Genomic DNA, 12,799 nt, shown 5'->3' with positions numbered 1-12,799 from the left:
TCCTTGAGCATAGTATATTTGGTCGGTGGGAATACCAGCCAATAACTGACAATCAACATTAGTGTGCCCAGGGATTCCACATAATTCACAGTTTGGTGTTATGGCCAAGCTTTCAATCTTCTGAGTAAGCGCATCCACTTTAGCATTGACGTGGTCTATGCCATTAACTTCGTACATTACGCTTTTCGGAGTTGATTTTTATACAACAATACGTTCTCCTTCCCACTGGAAATGATTTTGAGCCATGTTCTATATGAGTTCATAGGCTTCGTCATAAGGTTTGTCCATTAGAGCTCCGCCAACGGCAATGCTTAAATTCATCTTAGTGTTATACAACAGACCATTATAGAAGGTATGAATAATCAACCATTCTTCAAGTCCATGGTGTGGACAAAGTCGCATCATGTCCTTGTACCTTTCCCAAGCATCGAAAAGAGATTCATTGTCTTTTTGCTTAAATCCGTTGACTTGAGCTCTTAGCATAACTGTTTTGCTTGGTGGAAAATATCGAGCTAATAAGACTTTCTTCAACTCGTCCCATGTGGTTACTGAGTTTGAAGGTAGAGACTGGAGCCAAGCTCTAGCTCTATCTCTTAAGGAAAAAGGGAAAAGACGTAGTCTAATCGCTTCTTGACTGACACCATTTGCTTTTGCAATGTCTGCATACTGCACAAACACTGACAAATGTAAGTTAGGATCTTCTGTAGGACTACCTGGAAATTGGTTTTGTTTAACGGCCGATAATAGCGAAGGTTTCAACTTGAAATCGTTCCTATTTATGGCAGGGCAGCAATGCTGTTATGTGGTTCTGCTTGCGATGGAACAACGTAATACTTCAACGGACGATTTTGTGGTCTTTCGGCCATAATTGGTTCTAGTTCTGAAATTGGGATGATAGGATCTAGAAGATCGTATTTAATACGAAAATTGTTGATTCGGCGTTTTGGATTAAGATAACTCTCGATATCGTCAATTGGTTGCTCTAACTCCTTACTCTGAGAGCGAGTGTTTGGCATACAATTGACAAAGAAAAAGAAAGAAAATTTGTTGTCTTAGTCTATACTGCACAATAAAGGAATCACAATATTGACTAAGTTAGTCCCCGACAACGACGCCAAAAGTTTGATCGCGACGGACGTGTCTGTCGGATGATGGCTACAAGTGCACGGCCTATCATGTAGTTTTAAAAGATTATCGAACCCATAAAAACTAATGGTCAAGCTAATGTTATCTATTGTTGTAGTGAAAAGCTAAGGTTAAAGGTTATAAGGTTTTGAACAGAAATGAAAATACTAATTTTTAACGTTTTAAAAGCTATGATAACAAATGAGTCCTGAATATGAATTCCGCGTTCCTAAGGGCTTAGGTAGAATTTGGGCACTAAATATGATTCTATTGCATTATGTAGAAAATATCGACTTAAAGGTCCCGTCTCACACTCTCGCGCTATTGACAAATATCACACCTCCTAACCACAAGATTTTGCTCTCGCTCGCCCGCTCTAATTAGAAAGCGTATTTTGAAAGTAAATGATATCCTAAACGATGCCTAAAGGGCTCTCTCTTTTTTTAGGATCGATGCCTAGTTTCCATTATCCGGTTTCTTCCTCACACTCTCGCGTTATCGGATTGAACCTTGATTTGTCTCACACTCTCGTGCCAAGACAGTAAAATATACATTTTAAAACTAAAGCCATAACATAGTTAAATCATACATTCACGCCTAATATTTCTACCGAGTCCCGTCGGTAACGACGGTCCTCATACGCCAGTCTCAGAATATTTAGCAAGACATGATATTATTTGAATACAACATAATCAAAGCATTCAAAACTAAGAGCAGGATGTCATGCAAGTAATTAAAACAGCAAAACATACAAATATCAAAAGAGGTAAAAAGAACCTGAAATTGCATAAAATAAAACTTGAATTAACTTGAACTTGAAAATAACGGCAGTCTTATTCTTGATCCAAGAGTACAATGAAAAATAAAATAAAACAAGTGTGGCAATCCCTCGATGTGAGTTATTGTCACTTTTACAGGTGAATTTATGCTTAATACTAAATCGTGATTCGGCAGAGCTTCCATACAACTTGGATGCTTCCAAAAACCTCCCACAGTCCTATTTATAGAGGTTTTGAGTCATCATAACTTCCTTTGGTCGTGCAAGGAGAGTGGAGGAAAAACAGGTGAGAAAAAACGGTCCAGAACTGCCCACTAGCGCAGTTCTGTTACTGCATGATAATGGTGAACGCCATTAGGGGAATGGATAATGCCATTCCTTAAATATTTAAATGACGTGGCGGGCACTGGGGATGGCGAACGCCATCTGTACAAAATGGTCAAAAATGACTTTTTTGCTCCTTTTTATCTCCTATTTTGAGAGGCTTACAAAACTCCAATGAAATCGGATAACAACTGCAAAACAAATAAACCGGATGTAAAGGGGAATAAAATGCATAAAAAAATAGACGGATAACATGTGAAATGAGCCTAAAAACACGATACGATTTCTCGTTATCATATCTCTTTGTCTAAAATTATGAGTTTAATGCAGAAAGAATTTGAGATGTATCTTATGGCAGAGGTAACATATTTCTTGGGATTTCAAATCAAGAAAGCCAAAGAAGGCACTTTCGTTAGTAAAACAAAATATTTCTTAGAGTTTCTAAAGAAGTTCAACATGAAAGATTCGAAGAGTATCTCAACGCCCATGGAATCAAATGTGCTTATTGACAAAGATGAAAGAGGGGTGGATTTCGACGTAACCAGGTATAGATGTATAATCATATCCTTACTATATTTAACCACGAGTATGCCATATATCATATTTAGTATGTGCATGTGTGCTAGATATCAAACACACATAAGGATTCCCACTTTAAGATTGTAAAATATATTTTAATGTATCTCAACGGAACCTCCAATCAAGGTTTTTGCTATCCTAAAGGTAGTGCTTATAGCTTAGTAGGTTTTTCTGATTCCGATTTCACATGGTGCAAGTCGGATAGGAAAAGTACTAGTGGTACTTGTCACTTATTTGGAAGCTTTTTAGTTTCTTGGCACAGTAAGAAGTAGCATAAAGTTGCTCTTTCTACTGCCGAGGCTGATTATTTAGCCACTGGTAGTTGTTATGAACAAGTCTTATGGCTAAAGCAACAATTATTAGATTATGATTTAAAACTTGGTTGCGTTCCAATTAAGTGCGGTAGTACTAGTGCTATAAGACTTACTAAGAGTACGATACTTTATTCACGGGCAAAATACATTGAGATCCACCACCATTTTCTTAGAGATCATGTGCGAAAATGGGATGTTGTTTTTGAATACATTGACACTAAAAGTCAACTTGGTGACATTTTTACAAAACCATTATCATCGGATCCCTTTCACAATATTTGTAGGGATTTAGGAGTCTTAGACTATTCATGCTTTATATATAATGAGGATTTTTCTTACTTTCATTTTCTATAGATTTTGTTTTCTCTAACTCTATTTTGTAGAAAATTATAGCTTTTGCCGACTATATTGGTATGTCTCTAAACTCTTGTATCCAATTATATATCATTCTATATGTTTATTCTAGAGTTGTGCATTGGATTACTTATTTCCTCCTTTCCTCACTCATTTATCTCTAGCATTATTCTTGATTGATCTACTTTGCATTTAAGTCTCTTTAAATGCATATTGCTAATTATGTGCATTTGATCATTTGTGTAATTGCTCATGCATTATTTATGATTGTTAATGCATTATTTTACATAATGGTTATGATCTTTTAATTGTTTGTTGTTGAATGTTGGTGTTGCATGTCTATTTGTATTTTGTTTCATATGGCATGTCTATCTTCGTGTTCAATATGAGATCTTTGTTTTGTATATTCTTCTTAGTTTTTGAACTCATATGTTCATATGTAATTATTTGTTTGTGGTTAGTTATTTGGATTTTAGACGCATTTCGAACTATCTCTTTTTGATGTTGCCAAAGGGGGAGAAATTATAATGTGAGTCTAGAAATTTTTTGTGAGTTTTATCTTGTAGTTTGTGTGCAATGTTTCAGGGGGAGTATAAGCATTTTTTGAGTTATACTCAAAGTCAACTAAATTTTACGTGAAATTTACCAAGCATTAAAAAGGGGGAGAATGTATTTGCATGTCCCTAATACATTCTAGGGGATCACCCCAATAAGGTTATTTCGTTGCTTGCCTTATCACTTTCATTTTGATTTACTTTCGATTATTGAGTCTCCTTCATGATTGCACCTCTATGGATCAAGTTTTGAAATGATTTGTTTTAGCATGCATAAACCATTGGTTAGGTTTGAACTTGATCATTATGATTTTAATCAATTGCATGAGTCTGCGGAATAAGAGTCATATATGTTATTGATTCAAGTTAGGTGGAAAGAAAAATCTCAAAGTATTTTGAGAATTATGAAAATTTGGGATTTTGGGTGTTTGATTCGAATCAAGCACAAATTCGGGTTCAAATCACTTTGGACAGAGGCAAACTAGAAATTTTCAAACAATTTGATTCAAATCAAATTTTACACATGATTCGAATCAACCAACTATGGGTCGGCTCTTTCGGAATCGATTCAAATCAAACTTTAAACTTGATTCGAATCATGCAATTTTCCATATGTTTTTAGTTGGCTCAGCTTACTTTATTAGAATCAGAATTAACACATGATTCGAATCATGGGGTCTTTGATTTAAATCATACTTTTCTCTTGATTCGAATCAACTGAAAAATGGGTCAAAATTTATTTTTCTTTTATTCCATTTCTCTTATTCAATTGATTTAAAACATGAAATGCTCTTCATTTCAATTTAACTAACTTTTCAACCATATTTTATGCTTAATCTTAAGCACATATAAAACCTTTTTGTCATCATTTCTCATTTAACGAATCACCAAATGAATATTCATTTTTTTGTGTGATTCTGTGAAAAATCAATACCCTATACTTTTGAAAGTTCAAAGTTTTTGCAATGAAATTCTTACATATTCAACTTTAATTTGATTACAGATCTTGATAATGAGATATTTGTAATTGATTGAAGGAGACGTGCTCTTGAAACTAATCGCTCTTGAAGTTTTGGTTGAGATTTTTAGGTAGTTTTCAAGATTGAGGTTATTGTCATTGGTGCTGAGAAATTCTAGTGAAAAAGAATGAGGTTATTCACTCTAGATTTCCTTGGTAGTGAGTGTGTGGATGACTACGAATAAGGCGAAGTTCTTCTCAAATCTTGGAAAAATGCACCCCTCAGGGAATCGGTAGGATCAAGGGGTTTATTGTTACACATGAAGGCTTGGATCAGATTGGTGATATTGGAAGATTCAAGAAGCGCCAATTGTGCAAAGATTATGCAAAAGAGTTTGACATTCTGTTGTATACAAGTCAAGATCATGATATGAGATTTTATAATTCTTATAATTATTATGGATTGGTGATTGGATGAACTCTTGCATATATTTGTTAAATAAAAAGGAACAATGCAGGTTCTAATGGGAACCCATTGAAGAGAGCACGTACGCAAAGCGAGGACGAATGCTGAAACACTATAAATCTCGATGTCAACTCTATCCTTACTCTTGCATTTAATTTTCGTAGGATTTACATGCTTAAACATTTCAATTCTCATGTAGTTTATCGTTTATTCAATTAGTAGCTATTTATTACGTATGCCTAAGTTTTGTTAGAATCGGTGCCTAATCTAGATGCAATGGTGATTAAAATCATGAGAAACAATTGAGGTTATAGTTCCTTGTCATTTAATCATTGTATAATCACAGCTTATGAAGTATACACTTGAATCAATTGAATGCCTTTGTGTATCATCATCAAACTATTTATGGTGTTTATAAATCGATTTAGTGTTAACATGGTCAAGTTTTGAAAAGTATAATTTTCATATTTTCGCTTCAAACCTTCCGCGCGCACTTTTGAAAAATCCATGATATTTAGTTTTTGAAAAATGGTTGAATTTTTCAATAAGGTTCTATTCACCCCCCACTAGACCGTTTTTTACTTCCATATTCACACGTAACATAACCAATATACCGTTTAATCTCCAAACCACTTTATTCAATGTTGGTAAGTTCATTTGAATCACTGCTTCACGTTTGTCCGAGTTTGCTTCAATCCCTCATTTGGTTAAGTATAAACCAAAGAATTTGACTACCATTACCCCGAAAGCACATTTCTACAAGTTGAGGCGCATATTATATTGACCAACTCTCTTAAGCGCCTGAGGAAGGTGTTAAGCATGAAGCCCCTCTTGGCCAGACTTTATAGTCATATCACCCATGTATACTTCCAGCATTTCTTCTATCTACTCTTGGAAGAACTTTTTCATAATTCTTTGATATGTTGCACCGTCATTCTTTAATCTCAAGGGCATGGCATTATAGTTATAATTGGTATGCTCGGTCATAATGGCTATTTTTATCTAGTCAGGCCCGTACATAGGTATCTAATTATACCCTCAATAGGAGTCCATAAATGAAAGTAATCGATACACCGTTGGATTATCTACTAGTTATGTTTGAGAGCAACTAAGAATATTTTGGGAAGGCTTTGATAAGATCTGTATAATCAACACACATTCTCCATCCCCTAAGGATTTCTTAACCAACACCACATTAGATAACCATTTGATATACTTGGCTTAGAAAATGAACTAAGCGTCCAATAAGCCCTTAACTATGCTAGTAGTGGCTTCAACTTTTTCTGGAGATCGTCTCCTCCGACGCTGAGAGACGTAATTGGCGTTGGCGTTCATAATCTTATATGACATGTTACACTAGGACCAATGTAGGACATCTCATGCTGGATTAGAGCGAAGAAGTCGACGTTATCCTGAAGGAATTTAATCAGCGCCCTTTTACATCTAAAAAAAACCCGACGCCTACTTTAACTGACCTGGTCGGGTCTTCCCCAAGTTGGATGGACTCAAACTCACCATCTGGAACCGATTGGACTTCGTCTTCACGAGTTTCTAGGTCGAATATGCCATGACCCCTCGATTCCCCTTCTGCATCTGAGGTCGTGGTTGATTCCAAGAGATCCCTTTTGGATGATTCCTTTAATCCGTTTCGCTTTATATACGTCAACGATTACCGAGACCGACCTTCCTTCCGCGTCATTGTAAGCCACTTTCAAATGGACCAGAGACGCCATCATATCTAGTCGTTTTAGGAAGGATCTCCCTAGGATACCTCTAAAGGAAGTCCAACACAGTATTAGCAGAGAATTAAGGATCAATTTCCTTTCGTGATCTCTTTTCCGACAATCACTTCCAGATTCGTAGCTCCTTGAAGGCGAGTTTTAGAATCGTTGAGTGCTAACAGATCTCCTCCCCATTATGGTCTAAGATCCACTTATTGGATTCCTATCAGATCCATCATATCTATGTAGAGAATGTTACGTGAACTCCCATCGTCCACGAGGAATCTAGTTAGATTGCGATCAACTGGGTGATCGCAAGAATTAGAGGTAGATCACCTTTTGAAATTCCATTAATCTTATCCCGATCTAGAAATCCTAATTCTGATTGTAATTACTACGCAAAATGTTCATGTCAATTACAAGTATACAAAAATCCAATGAAGGATATGCGTTAGATGACGTGATATTGGGTAATTCTTCAATCGGTAATTCCTGGTAAATAGATGATTTATGAGATGTATTAAAGATTCTGGTCATAACTACCGAAATTAACGCCTATGCTTCTTGTGTTTCAGTTGTAGATTTGATTTCAGATTAAGATTGACTTGAAGATGAAAATTAGCAGGAATTTGATATCGATTCCCACAAATGACACATTATTCCATTCGGGAATCATAAATGTATGCTCTAACTGAAGGAGAATTGCGATCCAAAACGCAACAGAAATTAAAATTTTCTCCTTTAGAGATCCTTACGAATGGTCATGATCAGTGATAGAATATTTACCTCTTGTGACGATTGAAACCTTTGGTGCAGATATCTTGTGACAATCAAAACCTTTGATGCGGATCCATGGAGCGATCACGAACGTTGAACGATGACAACGTCTCTACTCAGTCCACACGAACGGATTCCTTCAATCTCAGTGCTAGCTGGTACGAATGAAGGCTTTGAGTGTGTGTGTGTGTGTGTGAGAGAGAGAGAGAGAGAACGAAAATAATGCAACCGTAATTAATGCTTCTGCACAAGGGTTCTATTTATAGAACCACTTGTGTGGGCTTCAAGCTAAAAGCCCACTTAAGTGTATTTGACCCATATCTTATAATATGCCAAAAATCACTTAAGCATGTGGTACCTTACCATATTTCGTATTCTAGTTAAGTACACTGTACCTTACGATGTTCTACAATTCACTTAAGTGCACTGTACCTTACGGTGTTCCTTAGTTACTCTATCTCTCATCAATCCGTCCTTTGTGTGTGACCCTGTAGGTTTTCGCGGCATTGACAATTATATTAAATCACGTATTTAACATAATAAACAGTGAGCGGTATCTAGCAACACATCACTGCTACCCAAGACATGAAAATGTCATGTGATCTGACAAATCCTTCTGTGATAATAATTATGCGTATAATTACCCTTTTGCCCTTATGTCTATATTAAACACAAGGCATAAACCGTGTCATCCTTATCCAGTTCAATATTGGGCCCATAGACATTTATCCTGTTATGCATGATGGGCAAATTCCATCTAGGTCACTCATGTCCCTCAGCATGCTTCGTGGAGTACCCATCAACTGTCTTTATGGTTATCCAGTTACGGACAACGTTTGAACAACAATAAAGCACTCGACTCTACATCTAGGGTCCATAGCGGTTTCAGGTCGAAGAGTGGTATACACCATTATCACCATGAGAATAACTTATGACACTTTGCATAACATTCTATATAGTATTATCATAGCGGGTCAATCCAGTATAAATATTACTCTTAATATTCATACCTATGTTTAAGACTTGATAACTCCTTATCCATGATCCATGAGATGTGATCATCAGTCTACGTACATAATAGTCTTAAATGCTTTAATGTTATCCCACTTCACAATAAAGCTCGACTACGGATACTTTAAGAATAGTGTCCTTATGTTTAATGTGATCTCATGATCAAGTCACACTTGATACATTAAACGGACTAACTATTCTAGGGACTTTATTAAACAAACGTAATAAAGAAAAAGCCTTTTATTATTAATAAATAATTTGATACAAGTACCAAAAGTATTGACCTCTAGGGCTTACACCAACACTAACTCCACGAAAGAATCGAAAATGAGGACAGATGGATAATTGGTGATCTTGAACGGTAGCTCCAATTTCATTTATGGTGTGCGGAGTTGACCTGCATGTTAAACAGTCCAACGTTCAAGTCGATTTAAAGTTCAAGATAAGTATAATGAAATGGAAATCAGAGATTATATCTTGCTCTTTAACCCGTGAAATATTTTATACAATAAATTTTAAATGGATTCACCTTAGTCAATTGAACATTTCCCCAGTTTAAAACAATTCATTTGGATATGTGCATGCACTACACTATACACTAGTATTTTATCTTAAAGAAAAAACAAATAATCATGAAACTACAGTTCATTACAATTAGAATCTTGCACTTCAATTGATATCATCTATTGCAAAGTTGCTTTTTCTCATCTTTGACGAGAAAGTAGCAACAACTTTTCCATTTAAAATCTTCACACATAGCACACGCAAATTTTTTGTCAAATTATAACAAATAAGAAAACAAGTGAACAAAATGATAAGGCTACTACATGACGAGTACCACTCAAACTATAACCAAAAGGTAGTAATAATTTAAAGCGTGACACTGACTTTTTATTTTTTTTTGAGGAAGGTGTCTATTGATTTATGTGACATCCTACTTGGTTACGTGAACCACTAGAGCTACCATATATCTATATATATAGTGTATATAAACACATCTACTTTCATTGTTCTCTTTCATTCTTGTGGCTCAAGCAAGAGTTTAAGAAAATTTTGAACTCAAAAAACAAGATGGAATGTTGCAATCAAAAAAAGTTTGACAGAATGAAACCATTCATTGCTGTAGTGTTCTTGCAATTTGGATATGCTGGTATGGATGTTTTGTCCAAAGCTGCACTCAACAAAGGGATGAGTAATTATGTACTCGTCGTTTATCGTCACGTGGTCGCCTTCGTTGTGATCGCTCCTTTTGCACTGATCTTGGAAAAGTAAGTATAATCTCATTCTATGTTCATGTCAATATTGTATTAACATGAATTTGAATTGAAGTAAATAATGCTACAATTATTTTTACAGGAAAGTTAGGCCAAAGATGACATTTTCAATCTTTATGAAGCTAGTGGCTCTCAGTACGCTAGAGTAATTATCTGCATGGCTAAACACTTTTTTTTTCATGGAAAAAAAACTTATCTTGATTATGATGTTTTGAATTTCTTACGACAGGCCGGTAATCGATCAGAATTTATATTTCTTGGGAATGAAGTATACAACGGCTACTTTCGCGGTCGCTATGTACAATATCCTCCCTGCCATAACCTTCGTCATGGCTTGTATTTTCAAGTAACGTTTTCACTCTCTCCTCGTAGTGTAGAAAAATACCATCACCAACCGAAATTAGAGACGGATATAATATTTTTGTCCGTCTCTAAGTTTTTGTCGGTAATTTAAATTTTAATAGTACAAAATATTTTTTTTAACTGACTGGTTTATTGTGTCTAGACTTGAGAAGATAAAAATGAAAAGTGTACATAGTCAAGCAAAGGTGGTTGGAACATTAGCAACAGTTGCAGGTGCCATGGTTATGACATTGTTAAGAGGTCCAATACTTAATATTTTTGGAACACATGGAAACAGTGCTGAAATCCAACATAGTAGTGGAGCAAATCTTCAACATGCAATAAAGGGATCAATTATGATCACAATTGGTTGTTTTAGTTGTGCTGGTTTCATGATTCTTCAAGTGAGTTTTCATCTAAAAAAAATAAATGATATATATGTTTTCTTTAATAGAGTTTAATTGCTAATACAATTTAATTAATTTTTGTAGACAATAACACTTGAAACATATCCTGCTGAGCTGTCACTTACAGCATGGATATGTTTATTGGGAACAGTTGAAGGTGGCATAGTAGCTTTGATTGTGGAAAGGAATGATTATTCTGTTTGGTCTTTGAATTGGGATACAAAATTGTTGGCTGCAGTTTATAGTGTAAGTTTTTTTTTTTAAAGTTTATTAGTATTAATCAACACATTTATCACTAACTTTTGATAAAGTTTAAGAGTATTTAAAAAAGAGATTAAAAGTTAAATCCCTTTCTAACATCCAAAGGCTACATAATAGAAAAATACACACATTCATCATGCACTAAATAAAAGTGTTTTTTTGTTCAAAAGATGAATATATTGCTTGATCAATATTGTCATTAATAAATTAATAAATTAATCACAGGTTAATTTATATAATATTAATAATAATAATTTTTATTTATTTACATGCAGGGTATAGTTTGTTCAGGAATGGCCTATTACATACAAGGAGCTGTTATGAGATATAGAGGTCCAGTTTTTGTAACCACTTTCAATCCTCTCTCAATGGTTATCGTAGCTATCATGAGCTCTATCCTTTTGGGCGAGAAAATATTCCTCGGAAGGTAATTATTTCTGTCAGTATAAATTTTTTTTACGTAGATAATTTATATACGAATGAAATAATTAAACTTATTAGTAATATTTTTGATAATTTTTTAGGGTGATCGGCGCGGTTGTGATTATTTTCGGATTGTATTTGGTGGTATGGGGTAAAAGCAAAGATTATGACACACCAAGTTCAATTATTAAAGATGAAGCATTACCAGTTAAGGGAAGTAAAGAGAGCAATGAGAAAGAGGAGGGTCCTAATCATGAAGTCATCACTAGCAGTAATCTTGTTGCAATAGATCGAGATGAACAAGTGTGAAGATATCAAAAAAAAACTTCCCATTTTAGCAGTCTAAATGGTAATTTAACATCATCAACAATGTATGATTTGTAGTTGATTCAATTAACTCTATGATTTGTATTATTAAACAATAAAGAACATTATTATGTGGCAACTTTGATGCAGGGTATTAGTTTTAAATTATACCATCAAATAATATATTAAACTAATATTGAGAACTTGTGCAAATAGGACAAAATTGTCAAAACAGAATATTAAAATGCAATGGAATAGTAACTAAAGTAGTGATTCAGCGTAAGATATATCAAAACAACTATAGAAATATGTGTTGTTTATAATGTTGCGTTCTGTCTCAGTTGCTGCTACCATTATTTTCAAGATGTCTTCGTTTTTCTGTTCATCGTATTGTGTCTTGCACTGTTGTTGCATCACAGCACTAGTTAATAGTATTCACTATTATTTCATATTTTTTAATAGCAAATGTGAAACTATATATTAATAAGAAAAGAAACATAAAAGTTAAAAAAGAAGAAGATAAGAGTACTAGAAATGCCCTAATACATCAATTTCATAAAAAATTTAGGTCGGAGAAACAACTAAGAAAAGCAAAACCACAAAACCATAGTAGAAGCAAACCAAACACTAACCAAAACAATTGCCCGAATTATCCTAAAACCTTAGACACAACAGACCACTAAAGGAGGGCAATTGGTCCCCTAGTTCACCCTTACCTGGTCAATCTGAGTGGGTCCCCTTCCATGTCAACCATAAAAATGTCAAAATCAGGAGTATTGACAAAACACATTTGTTCAATAATACTTCTACAATTTTATTTGTGCA

At 34.7% G+C, this 12,799-nt stretch overlaps 1 protein-coding gene and 1 non-coding gene across 2 annotated transcripts; both read left to right on the top strand.

Annotated features, from left to right (window-relative positions):
• The first annotated feature begins 376 nt into the window (after positions 1-376).
• LOC127134145 (small nucleolar RNA R71) lies at positions 377-483 on the top strand. The gene has a single exon (XR_007807907.1). It is a non-coding gene; the product is annotated as a small nucleolar RNA R71 (small nucleolar RNA).
• A 9,478-nt stretch (positions 484-9,961) lies between these two features.
• On the top strand, positions 9,962-12,113 carry LOC127125898 (WAT1-related protein At2g37460). The gene is made up of 7 exons (XM_051054754.1): positions 9,962-10,229; positions 10,318-10,380; positions 10,465-10,581; positions 10,741-10,981; positions 11,069-11,230; positions 11,521-11,672; positions 11,770-12,113. The coding sequence occupies exons 1-7, from the start codon at positions 10,033-10,035 to the stop codon at positions 11,975-11,977; spliced, it is 1,140 nt and encodes a 379-aa protein (XP_050910711.1). The 5' UTR covers positions 9,962-10,032; the 3' UTR covers positions 11,978-12,113.
• The last annotated feature ends 686 nt before the right edge of the window (positions 12,114-12,799 follow it).

The sequence above is a fragment of the Lathyrus oleraceus genome, chromosome 3, assembly GCF_024323335.1.
Source record: "Lathyrus oleraceus cultivar Zhongwan6 chromosome 3, CAAS_Psat_ZW6_1.0, whole genome shotgun sequence".
NCBI classification, from domain to species: Eukaryota; Viridiplantae; Streptophyta; class Magnoliopsida; order Fabales; family Fabaceae; genus Lathyrus; species Lathyrus oleraceus.
The sequence above is the reverse complement of the archived record's forward strand: the minus strand, read 5'-3'. Positions and strand labels throughout refer to the sequence as shown.